Genomic DNA, 16,691 nt, shown 5'->3' on the forward strand with positions numbered 1-16,691 from the left:
TGTACTGCAGGGTCACATATATTAATATAAGTTGTTTTTATCAGTTATAAGTATTAATGGTCTTACAATAATGGTGAAAGGGGTATTCCCATATTTTCACAGTTTAAATAAAAATTAATAGTGCAAACAGGAAACATATATTACCATGATACTGTAACATTAACAGTTCTATATGGACAGCTGTAATAAATAGAGAGATTAATAAGATGATGTTTAGGTTTAAATGTAAATTTTATATATATATATATATATGTATGCATTTATTTATTTATTTATTTATACAATACAGTCAGCTGGTCATTTGTGCTAATATATAACCTGACATTTGACCAAATTCATTGACAAATTTGCATAAATATAGAGGCGATGCATAAATAATTTGAATAAAAAACTTTTGTTATTATTATTTGTCTTGTTCTTTTGCATGCAAATTATTGGGAGGCATGCAAAAAATACACAAATGCTTTCTGGATGTATTTGAACTGATCTAAAGCACTTTTTTGTTTGCCAAAACACCCAAGACTATGCAGAAAAAACAAGAATTTTATTATTTTATTTTATTGTTGCATAAAATCATATGCAATGTTTTATGGACTTCACTCAAGCACTCTCATGTGAACTGCTTTCAGAAGTAATGGAAGGTCTAAATGAAAGGTCATCTCGACCCTCATTACTGTCAAAAAAAAAAGAAAGAAAAATCCTGCACAATTTTCTTAGCTGTACAAACTATATGTAGTTCTTGACCCCTCCGTCCCCTTCCTTTTATCTCCACCCCCCAAACATGTGCGATTAGCTCATTTGTCAATTTTGCTTAGGTAACAACATTGCACTGATTCCGTGAGTACATGGACTTTGCTATAAAGAGTCAATTTTTGGACAGTCAGTTGTTGCATAAATGTTACAGTTACGAGTCTCATCACAGAGGAAAAAGCTGAAAAGGCCTACCGGATAACCCCCCTATCCCACAATCTGAGGCCCGCGTCCTTGCCTGTCAGCATCGACACGCCTCCAAAAGAATTCCAACACTTCCTGTGTAAAGTCCTTTGACCCAGAGTACTTATCACACCAGAATTAAAAACATTCACAGCCGTGTTCTACTGTCAGCCTGCCATCGACTCTCAATTTAGCTGAACGTTCACAGGAATAACAAACTAGTTGTCCAAAATAAGCGAATATCTAAGGCAAGTGCCAGACAGTCTGTTTTATTTATGTATGTAAATGATAGTTATTTATTTAAATTATAATTTTACTTTTTATATTTTTATTTTTTAAATATGCAATTTTTCTATAAATTTTTCGGATGCTGAGGTCAGGATCGCCAGTCAAACGAGTCATGTAATTTCATCGGCTCAACTGGATCACATGACACTTTAGCCCTCCGTTTTGTGACAACCCAAAATTTTAATCAAAATGAGCAAATTAATTAAAAAAGAAAAAGTAGAAAGACTGAGAAAGGAAGAAAGACTGAAGAGTGGAGTCCCTCAGTGGACACAGTGATCAAGTTTCCCACAATGCCTTGAGAAAAGCAACATTCGTGAAGTCTTCGTGCAGCTGGGCACCTCCATATCCAGTTCCCACAAGAGAGCCGATTACACTATCAAGCCAAAAGGGCAACCACTGCTCCTGCAAGAAAGGTGCACTGTGGGATATTTAAGGTTAACCCATTATTCATCCAGCCCGAGAAGCTTGAAATTTAACTCTATATTGCGGAAGATTTCTATGTGAATACAAAAAAGTGTCTTTTCTCATAACAGAAGCTGAGTAATAATCTTATGAAGCAGAAAAGTGACAAGTGAGAAGATGACAGGAAGAGCAGTTCGCTGCTTTGGTGGGAGCCATGTGACAGGAAAGGCAAATGTGTAGACACAGGTTTCTAAAGGTAGTGCTCTGTCTGTGTGTGTAAAGGTGTCTGGGCCTCCATCGCATGACATGTAGCCTATTGGGAGAATATAAAGCACCGGATTTGCAAATCATGTGACATCCTGTCAACAAACCAATAGACAGGAAGAGGTCTCTTGGCTCATAGGTCATCTCAGAGCAGCCTATATGAACTTTGAGGAAAACCCTGCTAATCTGGATTTCTTTAAAAAAAAAAAAAAAAGGTGTTTTGGAGGCTCGTGCTTTTCACTTGTGAAAAAGTAAAATTATGATTATTATATTTATTATATTAATTAGAGGTTTTTTATTATTAATGAATGTGTTTTTCAGTGTTTCAAAGCATATAATTCTAATGACATTTTTATAACAAATAAATACATATATTAAATAATGTGAATATATATTTAACATAAAAATATATGCAATTCATATAAAATATATGCAATTATATAAAGACACATTATATTAGAATATTATGCTTTCTAAGAAAGTGTTATTTGTATATGTCTATTATATGTCTTTATTTTGTGCTACTGACGAGGTGACTGCATCGTATAAATAAATGGACAAGAAATATTGATTTGAGTTGACATTATTAAAAGTTAATTAATGCAATTATTAAAAGACTCAATTAAAATTATCAATGCATTTTTAAAAATAGTTTTTGAAATATTAAATTCATATATAAATGAATATGAATATACATTTCACGTATCAAAAATATTTTTATTTTGATATTTTTATAATTATTGAATTACTGAAATGTTTATTTTGCACTAAAGACCAGCTGACTGCACTGTATGAATAAATGGGCATTAACTATTAATTTGAGTTGACATTATTGTATTATAAGAGTATTTCAGTGAACAGTATAAATATACATGGGTATATAATTTGTTGTTCTGTAAAAATAAAAAAACTAACCTTTGGTTGCTATTATCTTTTTTTTCTCACACAGATAGTGTGTATAGTAAATTCAACTTTTTGAGTTCCTTACATTTGTGTTTTAACATCAAACATAAAACATGAAACATGTTGTTTACAGGAAATATCCTGAACAATCCATGTGAGACGGAAAGGAAATGACATTTGACCAAATTTGCATAAAGAAACAGACAATGCCTAAATACTTTGCATAAAAGTATTGTTCTGTTGTTTTTTCTTTTTTTGTCTGTTTTCTTTTCCTCTGTATATCTTCTAAAAAAAATTTAATAAATCATAAGAAAAACCACAGTTAAATTGACAGCCCTAATAATCTCGTTAATTGCTTATTTTATACTTATTTTATTTCATGCTGATATTGACATTTTTATTACTATATTGAATATTGGCAATATTTTATCCAAAACAATCATTCTCATAATAAAGTACTTTGATAAAACGTGGCTTATGCTGCTAATGAACTAAATGAGAATAAAAGTCTAATAAAAATAATGAAGAATGTAACCAGTATCAGCCAGATTGACCCTGTTCAATGGCAGGATGGGAATATAACAATGAGTCATGTGAGGATGATGAAATGACAGGATGAAACATCCGCGGCTGTCGGTGTCTGTTGATGAACCAGCGTTCATTCACCTTTTATAACTGCCAGCTATTTGATCCACTAGCACACAGACTCGTGTCTTTGTCTTCATTCACAGAAAGTATTTTTGGAAATATACATCCATTGTTCCCCTGCAGTCACACCCGAATACAACCGCTTAAACAGACTGCCATTCCCACACACAGATCCATAGTTAAGTGTAAATATAGGCGTACAGACACACAGGCGCACTGACTCATGGGTAATATAGTAACAGAACAGAAACAGAAGCACCGTAAAACAAACAAACATGACCGCAACTGTCCATCACAGCGGTGCAAATAAGCTTGAATGTGAGCCATAACAAACAAGTTGTGTTCTCAAACTTGATGATGGGCCATCGTAAACATGCGAGGGAAACAAGCTCAGTGGGAACAAGCATGTTTTCATATTGATTTAACACAGGGATTTACCATTTCATCCTACTGGGGAAGAAGGGGAGGGTGAAAGACGTCACTGATATTTCTCCATCTTGGAGAGGTTTGTTTTTCTGTTTGAAATGTTTAAGACATACTGTTTATGTGCACTTTGCACGTGATGAGAATTTTTCCCTGGGAGATCAATTCCATTGTAACTTTCTCTTTTGAACCTCAAACATTTTTCATTACATTGATGATCTTTATTCAGTGTAGTTATAATAATGTTCACTAGGGGGCAGCAAACAAGAGCCAACAGCTCACTAATACAGCGTTATCTATCTATCTATCTATCTATCATTATTAGACTAATGCACTTAAATTACATAATTTCTACACCTATTTACAGTAGGATATATTGTAGTGTGTTGATTTTGTATTTAGGAGGCCCAAGCTCATGTGTGACCTTATTCTTTTGTACTCATTGCATGTCATTCTTTTCATAGAATAAGCCTATTGTTTGGGCATTGCATCAAGCCATTCTCTATTATTCCTAATTAAATTGGTTTATCCAATCATACGGCCTCCTATATTTATTAAAACTCATTATTTATGTGGGAAGCTTTTTATCTAATTCCGATTGAAAGCATTTACATTATCATATGTTTTCAGAAAACCACCACAGCTTAACAGACGGCTTGTGTTTCGGTTTGTACCAGATTCATTGGCTGTGGCGTGTAGTTACTCATGTAACCTAATTGGCACATACAGTGAATGAGAGATCAGAGGGGAAACCAATTGCTCTCATCTGAAATTTGGCTCCAGTTCACAGTTCTGTTGTCACATGATTTTTCAAGATTATGTAAATGGAAACACTTGCCAACCTGGTTAATTCCTAGACACGTACAGTACATCCTGCAGGTCTCTAAGAATTACTTCATTAATCAGTCAACTTGGTTCATTATACACTTCACTTGATGAATTTTCCAATAGCATACCAATTCATGCAAGTACATATTTGCTCATTTAAAACTATGACTGAAAAAAAAAACATTAATAAATGTCCAACACTGACCTGAATAAGTGACATATATTGTCCAACTGCGAAGCTGTGAGACATTTCTAAGGAGAAAAGAAAGAGATTGTGAAGAATAGTGTAAACTATCCATTTCAATAGTTCATCTTAGATTTTACCCAGCATTTTGATATCTGGAAATCCCTTTAAATCTTTTGTGTATTTGTTATTGATGGCACGATTGTTGCTTAAACATGGGCTAAAAAATCATTTAGAGGCTAAAACTGAACTGAGCTCGTGATATTTCCTTGATTTTTCAAGGAAAAAGAGAGATGCCACAAATATTTGAAGTTCAATGTTTGTTTGTCAAATGCTCAACTAGCATTAAAACGGCACCATGACCATGAATGAGAGATTAAAAAAAAAAAAAGTCAATAAATATTAAATAATATAGTTAATGACATGCCGATTTAAGAAAATGTCACTATTCATATTCTTGGGTTTCCAGTGAAAATATGCATATTAAATAAGACAATAACTAACACTACAGCCCATTCAAACTTCACACAAGTGCACTCTTCTTTATATAGTACATTTAGGACTTATTGAATAATATAAAATGACTTTGCAGATAATATCACCACCTGTTTTGCAACAAAAGTGCAAAAGAAGTGCTTGTTTTCTGCAACAATTGGAAGAGAATGTCTAGCCAATCAATTATCACTAAATGCACATTAGAGACGTGCGAGGGTGCGTCCTGCCCTCCTGAATTTCTGGGGAAGTCAACCAGTCCTAGCATCCTTATCCCCTCTGCACACTCACAGCAATGCTGAGAGATAAGAAGAGAGAAGGGGTTTTGTGAGAATTAGTAAAACGAGGTGAAAAATGCTTGTAAATGATGTTATTGCAATTGTATACTGTATGTTATTGTTATTTAAAACTTGCCTTTTGTTATTGATCACAATGTGTAACAATGCAAAAGCTATTGCTTATCTCATAAAGACAAAGTCCTAAGTCGTATTCAAACCATCATTTAATAGCCTGCATTTTACAAGCAGCCCTAAAAATTCAATATCAAGCAAAGTTACGCGTAAAAGGAATAGGGGAGTAACGGTGTTTGACACCAGTCAAGTTTGCCAGTCAAGTGACTCAGACTTGCAGTATGATGATGGCTGAATAAGGGATTCGACACACCTTTGAAAAATCGCGCTGTAGTCCCGCCCAGTCCATATTTAAACGCGTCAATGTCATCTGAACCTCAGACTTCACAAGAGCTGATCTTGGCGAGCGCGTGCGCACCCGTGGGAAAATTCTCGAGACAGTTGTGCGCGTGGCATTAGATCTTCACCTGAGATAAAGGTCAGTAACGTTTTTATATATATATGATGCACTTAAATAAATATACTCAGAATGAGTTTTAAAATGGAACTAAGAAAAGGAGTAGACTGTAATAATTAGTTGGTAACTAATTAGAGCTGATGCACTAATACAGCTTACTTTGTACACGACTTTAACCCATTTGTGTGTAACATTAAATCATATAACTATTAAATGCAGTTAGCATTAGGCCTACTACAGATATTTTATGTACAGCAAATGCTTGCAGTAGCCTAATGCGTTTTTAATTTGCGCGTGGGGGGAAAAAATCTAGTAGGCATCAATTAATATTTTCCTCCCTTTCATTTCAGGAACAGTTGAAACACCACAGTCCCCTGAAGTTGGACTTTTGGTCTGACTTGGAAGTTTCAGTTGCTGGAAATTCAATATTGTCCAGGTGCATTGGAAGCCCCCTCCTGACCAAGGGGGCGTGAGAACATTATTCGCCCACGATGAGAGCGCTTTTCCCGGTTTTTGTGTATTGCATCAGCCTGCTCTCCTCACAACTGCTGGCTCTACCGGTGAGAAACAGGTAGGAATCTGCTTTTTAAATAGCCTATCTAAAATTTGATATAGTAGCCTATGTAGGTAAGCTAGCCTATATGTGCAGACTTCTGTTGTGAAGTAATCTAAAGAAGCGCTAAAGGATGAATGAACGGCTGCGCTGTACTATTAAAGGAGCCGTTCTTTTGAGTCGAATCTTTCTAATGAATCCGCTGTACCAGTTTACTAAACCGGTCTGAGCGATTTAACCTATGCACGAATTGGACTGAGCTGTTCTCGAGTCATCAAATCACTGACTTAAACCGAAACCCGTCTAAAAATATTCCTTTTCGTAACATTTCGAAAAGTTACGTTACTTTTTAGAAACGTTGCAAGGACAATACTGGACAAATTGATTTTGCATGTAAATGTTGGCAAATGGGAAAACCTTCTTTTTAATATTTGTATTATACATTGAAAATTATAAGGATGTTATGTTTTTATGAACTGAATAAGAGCACATGAAATTAAAAATGAATACCTTTATTAATAAAACACTTTCATAAACGGCAACAAAGTCTTGTAGCCTTGCCGGTGAATCTTTAAAACGGATCATTCAAAAGAACCGATTCGGTGAAAAGAGTCAAACGCGCAAATTTAATCTTTGCTCCTTCAAAAAGTTAAACACACATGATGAAAGACAAACTTAACTGCAGTTTTCAGCAACATTTCGAAGTAGACTGGCACGAGGGATGTATTATATACAAAAGTAGATTGTAACACAAAGAGAGGATGTTATGTCGCGACAGATAGTGGTTGAAGTGAACAAGGTCAGTTAGGATGGTAGACGTGACTGTATAAACGCACGCATCCCACCATTCACAGTTGGCTACCGGCCGGCTTTTGTAGAAAAGCAAGTTTTTCAGTGATAATATTTAGAATATATAAACATACAGTCTATTATAAAAATGCTTATCAAATAAGTCGTTCATATACATTCATATACAAAGATTGCACTATATTTGTAACTAATTGAATGCACATTGAATGCTGGTGTAAAAAATCACATGACCAGAGCTGTTTCATTGCAGCTCGCGCCTCTGAAAGGTGACGTGTGTTAAACCTCCATCAATTGAAATATGAAAAACATATACATAAAATAATATTTAAAGAGCCTACCATTATATATGATTACATTATGCTTACCAGTGTTGGGGAAAGTTACTTTTAAAAGTAATGCATTACAATATTGCGTTACTTCCTAAAAAAGTAACGAATTACTTTTTATTGAAAGTAATTCATTACGTTACTTTTGCGTTATTTTTTAAATCTGAGCTGGGCTTGCTTGTTTGCTTTTAATATAAAAAGTTCTATTTTTGGCAAATATAAAAGCCCTTTCACACCAAAAAGTGTAATGAATAAACCTCAGGCTGAAGCAAAAGTAAATTCATATATTCCAGCAGTTACATTTATTATCAGTGGGGAAGCCCAAAGCCTTATTCTGAAAAAGGAACTGACTGAGGCACATTATGAAAAATAGATTTCAAAGTATTATTATATTAAATGAAAGTAAATGACTTTATTATTGGATTTGATTTTCATTTCCTTTTCCCCTAATTTTTCCTGATAATAAGAAAAGCTTCAGTTTGTAATGGTCTTATTGGGGAACTTTTTTACTGTGGTAGTTTCCCACCGATTATGAAACACACTTTCAGTAACTTTCCTGAACCTTTATTGGGAAAGGCATATAGTTTGTTTCCAATGAGTTGAAATTTTTTTTTTAAATGGGTTCAGATAATAACTAACTTTTACTATATACAATGTACCCTTTTACATAAGGTAAGCAGTGAACATCATTGCATCATGCAATTTTTGGCTCCTAATTTCACAAAACAAGCCATTAGTCACTTCCCAAAAGACATTGGTGCATAGCATGTGATTAACAAAATACTTTATTGTGACCGCCATGCCTTCTGAAGTGACACAAATTAATGTACAATGTGTTTTTTTTTGTTTTTGTGATAAGCACTTGCGTCACTTCTGAGTCAAGGTTAGTCGAATAAGAAACAGCCTGATGCAAAAGTATAATTAAATATTCAACAAATCTGACAAAATGATAGATTTACAGTGGGAGTATGTTATCAGGCACTTTTTTCCCGAATGCACATTTGATTGGCAGCAAATCTCTGAAATAGTATATTGAGTAGTTATTCTTGAAAACTGCAATTTAAACGTATTAATGCTATGACATTCTTTGTCAAGTCATTATTGCTGGCTGACGACTGATGACGGCACCCAAAAGGAATGAATTGCTAAGTATGAGTGTCTGTGTGTGCCCTCTTCTGGCTGACACCTGCTGTGCTCACTTGGGTTTTGCTGAGCTGTGCATTTCTCTTCATCTTGTTTCTCTCCACAATATTAGGAACAGACAAACAAAAACTGATAATTCAAGGTTTGAAAGGCTGCACTAGAAAACTGTATTCCATAAGTTTAATGGATAGTTTTTTCTCAGAACTTAATCTTGCCTTCATAGCAGCTCATTAAAATCTTCTGGCACTTTTCCCCACCCCATAATGCCTCATGTGTCAAACCAAAATGTCAAGGATGGACTTTATATGTCCTTGATCTAAAGTATCTACAGTATAATTGTGACACATGCAAGCTGCATGCTTTTCTGCTGGGCTTTGCGATATTTGGTGAGAACATTAGACTGATATTGAGTCACAGACGTCTGATTTACAGTTACAATAAACAACTGATAAATACTGTTGTGTTAGGCAGTTTCTGGTTACTGTAATAATATCAGGTGGCTTTAAAGAGACAGTTCACCAAAAAATGAAACTTCTCTCATCATTTACTTACCCTCATGTCATGAGATGCTTCTCTTCTGCATGCAAAAGTGGATCAAATCTCCAAAAAGCCTGATAAAAGCATCATAAAATAGTCCCTATCTAGTCTACTTTTTTTGTCTTTGACCTTTCGATATCTCTCAGTAGTGTCCTAATTCTTCTTGGAGAACTTTGCGTTCTTTACATGGACTCACTTAGTGTTCGATAAGCATCCATGTACACAGAACGTACAGCAACCTTTGCGATACCAGCCAGGGATTTTTATTGTTTGACATGCTTTGACACGCTGTCCCTGAATCGAACATGGCCTGTTCTGGAGGTTTAAACACTTTTTTTGAAGGCAACGGGTCTCTGAGAATAGCTATGCAAAACATAGCCTTGTTTTCTCCCTTACATAATATCTTGAGGTTTAGTTTGTGAGAGAATATGCAGAGAGAAGCCAAGTGACAAGTCAAATGTACATTTAAAACAACAGCCGGAAACTGGATGCTTATTTGCGGTATCGTCTGCATTCCATGACTGAAATGGTTGTTGTTTGGTTCAGCGCTGTGTTAGAGAAGATATATGAAGCTCTTGGTATAAATTACTGACTTTTTATCCTCTTTATAATCATTAATGAAGAAGATTTAAAGGAAGTTGAGGTTACTGTCTATTATAGAGCATCAGATGAATCAATGTTCTTCTGCTCTCAGTTAAGTTTGGTTGACATATTGGAGGAAACAGATCCCAAAGTTCACTTTTTCTGTGCTACGCTGGTTCACACTCAATGGGAATTCGGGCCGGTCATGTTTGGACTTGAGTTATGCAGTCCTCCGTTTACAACATAAAAATTAGCATTTTACACCACGCTGCTTGGTCATTATTGCTAGCAGCGAGAGGGAAAACTCATCCGTCAGGCAGAATTCCGTTGTGGATTAGTAGCTAAGACCAGAATTCCTTTCTCCTCATCCTCAAGCGGCATGTTTCCACTCTGAACTGAAACCATAAAACCCATAAAAACAAACACAAGAGGAGGAAGGACTCGAAATGCCCCTAGTTACCGCTATACGCTAACCATTGACAGGTTTAAATTACTTTCACTTTTTTGAGTTTCACTATTCAATTCACAGTTTAACCCTTAAAGTGCTGTTTCTCCAGTCTATATTCAACAGTCAAGTATTTATATGGAGCATGTTTAAGGTGGTTTAGAGGACAAGGGTAATTTTCCTTGGTTTCATGAACTAATCTAACATTGGTCAATTTAATTACTCAAAAAACTAGCTGTCTCAGCAGACAGCCTTTCACAATTTTATTTCTATCTATCTCCACCCTCACCACCCATTTACTGAATGTAGATTATCAGAGTGGTATATGTAGCATAGTATTACTATGGCACTTCAACTTATAATTTTTTTTTTTATATTTAACATTAAATAAGCGTTATTTTAGATGGATAAATAGATAAAACGTATTATATCGAATTAAATATATTTGTAAAAATTATATAATATATATTTGGGTGCAACCACCATTGCAACTACTCCAATACTAAGCATTCTTTTTTTTTTTCTACTGTACCTGAGCATAAAATCAGCATTATGTGCCATACAAGGATATATCTCGTAGTAACTGGAGAAGGTCACTTGGTTTGACTTATGGTCACGTAACCTATTTAAGAGCAGGTACAGCTAAATATAACCTGCTTATGACCAATTCACAAACAGCCATGACCAGTTTCAGAGAGGTGCAAAAATCACGGGCTTATGGCAAGAACAAACAATAATACTGGATTGATCTGACCTGCCTCTCTCAGTGGAGGATCACAGAATAAACCGCAATCAGATATCAAATCTCCTTGTTTTCCCACAAAGAAATTGTTCCCACAAGGCATCACAGGGTTTTGGTGGCAGTCTGCCAGCACCAAGCCAGACAAGTGGCAGCAATGAACAATGAACATGTTGCATTACAAAAGATTAAATCACTCAGACGCAAAGTCCACCTCCAAAGGTGATCAGGTTGATATTTGCTCACTTGATGGAGATTCGACATGGTTTCTGGGAGTGCCTCGACTATTCAGCGTATTGCAAACAGAGTTTCTGCAAAACATGATTACCACCTTTATACCAAGATGGGTTGAATTTCGTGGTCTAGGTGCTAATTTTCCTGACTGAACACTATGCTCAGACTACAAATACCCCAGAATCACAGATCCCATTTCATTGTGGTCTGTTAGGTAAATGTCACCAGGTGAGATTTTTAATTAGCACGTCTGTTCAACTATATGTAAGGTGGCAGCCCTGCTCAAGTTTATTTGCCATCTAACAAATGGATGACAATGGGATGGATAAACAGGTAATTTCTAGAAACAATGGTCACTGTTTGCTGTATAGCAAAAATCTCTATAGGTCTAGAAAACTCTAGAAATCACAAAGCAGCGATTAGAAGAACCATTTTGGTTTCCTCAAAGAACCTTTAACGGAGCAGTTCAAAAATTTGAATAATCTGAAGAACCTTTTGCCACTATAAAGAACCTTTTGTGCAATAGAAAGTTCCATGGATGTTCAATTTCTTCCAAGTATAGAAATGTGAGCGCATTTAGGATGAACCACGAGACAGGGTCACCTATCAGATATTTTAAAGGATTTGAGAAATATTGAGGTGTGATAATGGGGTTTCAGAAGAGGTGAAAGGCTAAACGGATGAAGTATACTGGCAGCTTATCTCCACTTAAGCATCTAAATGTCGTAGATGGATCAAGCTCAAAGAGAAACTAGCTTAGCTTTGATTATGTGAAGCTGCTGAGATGTTTTCAGAGGTGTGGAGACTTTCTGCTGAATACGCAAAAATTGAAATACTGCATAACATATTAGACCAGTGGCATGGCATACATTGAAACAGAGGCAAAATTATTATTCACCCAGGCCAGTTTGGGCAGATAATCATTATATTTTAAAGAGGTGGCATTTTGGTTAACCACAATGCAATGGAAAAAACTAGCCGGCTGCGTGTAGTTTGTGCACTGAGAAAGTAAAGATATTAACGAGACAAGAGAAGAAAATTCCTGCTAAAAATATAGGTAAATAATATAACAATATTATATTAAGAATATATTTATTTTATATTAAGAATAAAGTGCATAAAACAATATAAAATAAATAATAAAAGGTCTAATATTAGACATTTAGACAAAAATTGCAAGACTAACTGATATTTCTGGAAAGTTGAGTTTTTGAAACTTTCAAGAGTGTGCAAGCAAAAAATGTCAAAGATATGTCTGGCGATGTCAGCGTTACTCAGCATGCTTTTCGCTAAGTTTAGCATGACACCGTGATGGTGTGGTCCAACCCAGCAATACACCCTGTCATTTCTCAAATTTCAGCTTTAGAGTTTTTGTATAAATGGTTTGCTCTTTTATAGTTATGCTTATCCCAGATTTTTAAGATCATTTGGAAATAAAAGTACAAAGATGCATGTAATAAAAGTCTAAATGCATCACGAGTCTAAAAATTGCCACTGTCTTAGCATGCACCTGCCATGACTTGCTGCTTGCTAATTCTAAGAGCAAGATCTGTGCAAAAAGCAAGGATCTCAGTGTCCAGTGTGTGATAATCAAACAGAGAGCAGATGGCCTCGGCCATTACAGCAAAACCAGAGTAAATCAAGTGTGTTTTCCGTACACAGTGTCACGAGGAGTCATACACTTTTTGAACAGTGAGCAGTCGGTGGTTGCAGTAAATGTTTGCACGGTTGACCAAACTGCACATTTAGTATCTGCAGTAAATTATACAAAATGTTGGATCAAGCCAATTCTGTGCAATAAATAGTTGCATAAACCCAATTTCACCATGAAATGTGCCATTATTTTTATAGTTTATACTTTAAACTTTTACAACCGATATTCTTCCATAACACAATATATACAGAAGTGTAAGGTGCAATTTATTATTTATTACTAAATTATAAATAATAAAGTAAATTAGTTTTTTTTTTTAATTAAGCATTGGTCTTCAAATAGCATACATTTAAATCATGATAAACAGTTAAAACCACACATATAGCACCTCAATACCATGGTAAAAATATAACTATATGGTTTTTAGGTAGCCTGTAAAACAGTAGTCTAAAAACATTCAGTATAAAAGCACACATGCTATAGCTTAATCACAAATACATACTATAATTATATACCATTACTCCTGTAATAAAATTCAATGTGAATATCCCACATTTGTGCCACAATACCATGGTGCAGTGAGTGTTACTACAGTAAATCCAATGTAAATGATGGCGATGTGTAGATTGAAAAGCCTTCTGACTGTCTCGTTCGTTGCACACAGTGTTTCTCCTGTTTGGCTTTAAACTAGTGTAAATCGCCGAGTCATTTGTGTTCATCGCTGACGCTGACGCATGCGCAGTAAACGCATCTGCTCTAGAGAGCTTGCGCCACGCGGCCGTTTTGAACATTGGTCCGAGCGGATAAATGGTCCATGTGGCGCGATTCAAATGAGTCACGCTGTTTCGTTCCATTTTTGGCGCATAAGCATTATATCGAACATTTATCGAACTCTTCATATCGTTTTATCGAATAAAATTATACCGCGATAATTATCGTTATCGAATTATCGCCCAGTCCTAAATTATATTATACAATTATTTATAAAATAACTTGCATTCATAACTATTAAAATCAATACGTTTATTTATGTGTTAAGCCATGATAGCTATTCTTCATTAGAAGAAAATGGAGTGATTATAACCTATTTATAAAAGTTTTTCAGCATTATTTGATGAATCAGGCTCAATTGACCAATCAGAATCAAGTATTCCAGAGTGCAATGAAACAACATATAACTTCCTGTTCAAACTTGAGCAAGTGCAATTATAAGTCCCATCTCTGTCTCATTGCAGGTTGGACTTCATGACAAGACTCCATCAGCTAAGAGAGGAAAACACCATCTCTCCAGATGTTACTAAGCGCCCAAACACTGACCATGGCGTCTCCATCGACCGCACCGTTCTATGGAGGGCCATTCTCTCCAAAGCACCACCTTCAGACCCAACAAGAAACCAATTCCACATCGGTCAGCCAATAGCAGGAGAGTCCACCAAAACGGGAGAGAACCCCAGACAAAGAGGTCGTCGCAACGTGCACTCAAAAGGCCACCACAACCATCATCACGCCCAACTGATGCGCGTCGGATGCGTTCTCGGTACCTGCCAAGTACAAAACCTCAGTCATCGCCTTTACCAACTGGTCGGGCAAAGCGGACGTGAAGAGTCGCCTATTAACCCACGCAGTCCACACAGCTACGGATGAGTCTAGAGAGACGTCCGGCTAAAACTAAGACCAAGAAAACAGCGTTACACATATCTGTCCTGGTGTTTGTCTATTTTATTGCAATAGGATACTGCTGTAGTACTCTTTCCTCCTCTCTGCCTTGGTTTTCTGGAGTGTATACTGTGCCTTTTTGGACAGAAAGGACCTCTTGTTACTTGATGGCGAATTTTGAATTCGGTGCCTCTGAAACACTTTGACCCTGGCCTCTCATTTTTTGGTACTCAAACAGATTCTTTATTTTAATATTGTCATTTCATTAAGACTTCAGATAAGAGATTATTCCGGGTTACGCCGCATTATGTCCCGACTCATCTAAGACTGTTAACTTCTACATCACTGATCAGACTGGCTGAGCCTTTAATGTGGATTTCAACACGGTGTGGGATTGGATTTCTGTCAATGTGAGGCTTGTGTGTTCCAAAAAACTCTGAACCCTCTCACCTTGTGTCTCCAAAAGACTTTTAAGAAGAAAGCAGACTTTCTACAATTGCTTCGTAAGTGGTGCAAGACCACCATCTGATACCTTCTCACTTGAATAGCTACTGCAACGTTGGGTTTAAATGTTGGGTTTTACACAATGGAGAATTGTTTGAATTTACAAACACAGTGGTCCCTTGGTTGAACCCGCATAACAATACAGTAGCAATCGCCATCGAATCCAGATTAACACATTATTGCTTCTCAGTGCACTTTGAGGTCTGGCATCTGAAATATTACACTTCACGTGGTTCATAAAGTCACAAGAATGAGTTATAATCCCCAAGGTCTCAGTTTCTACTCTTGACAGAATCCTGCTGGGCTTTGCCACATTTTATAAACAGAAGCAAGACTTTTCGGAGCATTTTTAAATTATGGTTATAACTCACCCATAAATACCCATTACCAAGGTTACAGAGGCTAAAACTAGCTTAAGGGCTGTTTAAAAAACATTTTCTCCCATTTTTATTGCGAAACACTCTTAAAGGAACATCTCATCATTCCCCAAAAAATAATTTTGTCATGATTTACTCATAAAGTTGCAAACCTGTATGACTTTTTCATTCTGCGTAACATAAAATGTTCATACATTGCACGTCAAAGGGATCTGAAGTTGGTTTTGGACCCCATTGACTTGCATTGTATGGACAAAAACTGAATTCTTAGTAAACGGCACAACTGTTAATATCATAAATGCCCTCAAAAATGTTCTTAACACACACTGACTGGCATAATTTAAGTAATTCTCAAGCTCATTCTTGTAATTCTAATTAAAGATTCTGGTTCTACCAAAATTTGAGGAGCAAGCGTTCCAAAGTCTTTCGGGAAAATGGCCTTCCAAAAGGACTCTTCCAGCCGTGTCATGTATTTTAAGAATTCCCTTTTGTTATAATAATCATGTCTGAATACGTGGGTGGATACACAGACCAAAAATACCCGACAGACGTAGGAAAAGTAGCTGTAAAAACCAACCGATTTAAAACTTTACATGCCTTTTGAGGGGCTGTGGATGTCGGGGGAATGCTGTGAGACATCAAAGTACACGCCTGAGGATTAAAATAGCAGAAGTAATCCTAAAAATCCTACTTAAACATCAAAAACTCAATTTCAGCTAGGTATCCACAATAGGATACTGCTGTAGTACTCTTTCCTCCTCTCTGCCTTGGTTTTCTGGAGTGTATACTGTGCCTTTTTGGACAGAAAGGACCTCTTGTTACTTGATGGCGAATTTTGAATTCGGTGCCTCTGAAACACTTTGACCCTGGCCTCTCATTTTTTGGTACTCAAACAGATTCTTTATTTTCATATTGTCGTTAAGTCTTCAGATAAGAGATTATTCCGTATTACATCCCGA

General features: G+C 36.0%; 1 protein-coding gene across 1 annotated transcript; it reads left to right on the top strand.

Moving 5' to 3' along the window:
- Positions 1–6,109: 6,109 nt before the first annotated feature.
- Positions 6,110–16,274, top strand: LOC107726065 (ADM2-like). Its single transcript, XM_016535539.1, has 3 exons — positions 6,110–6,193; positions 6,523–6,743; positions 14,431–16,274. Exons 2-3 carry the CDS (start codon positions 6,664–6,666, stop codon positions 14,837–14,839), a joined length of 489 nt encoding a protein of 162 aa, XP_016391025.1. The 5' UTR covers positions 6,110–6,193; positions 6,523–6,663; the 3' UTR covers positions 14,840–16,274.
- The last annotated feature ends 417 nt before the right edge of the window (positions 16,275–16,691 follow it).

Source organism: Sinocyclocheilus rhinocerous, unplaced genomic scaffold, assembly GCF_001515625.1.
Source record: "Sinocyclocheilus rhinocerous isolate Xijiao unplaced genomic scaffold, SAMN03320098_v1.1 scaffold395, whole genome shotgun sequence".
NCBI classification, from domain to species: domain Eukaryota; kingdom Metazoa; phylum Chordata; class Actinopteri; order Cypriniformes; family Cyprinidae; genus Sinocyclocheilus; species Sinocyclocheilus rhinocerous.

Coding starts and splice junctions, on each gene's coding strand:
- LOC107726065 (XM_016535539.1), top strand. CDS start 6,664: ATGAGAGCGCTTTTCCCGGTTTTTGTGTATTGCATCAGCCTGCTCTCC. Junction 6,744..14,430: donor GCTCTACCGGTGAGAAACAG/GTAGGAATCTGC, acceptor GTCTCATTGCAG/GTTGGACTTCATGACAAGAC.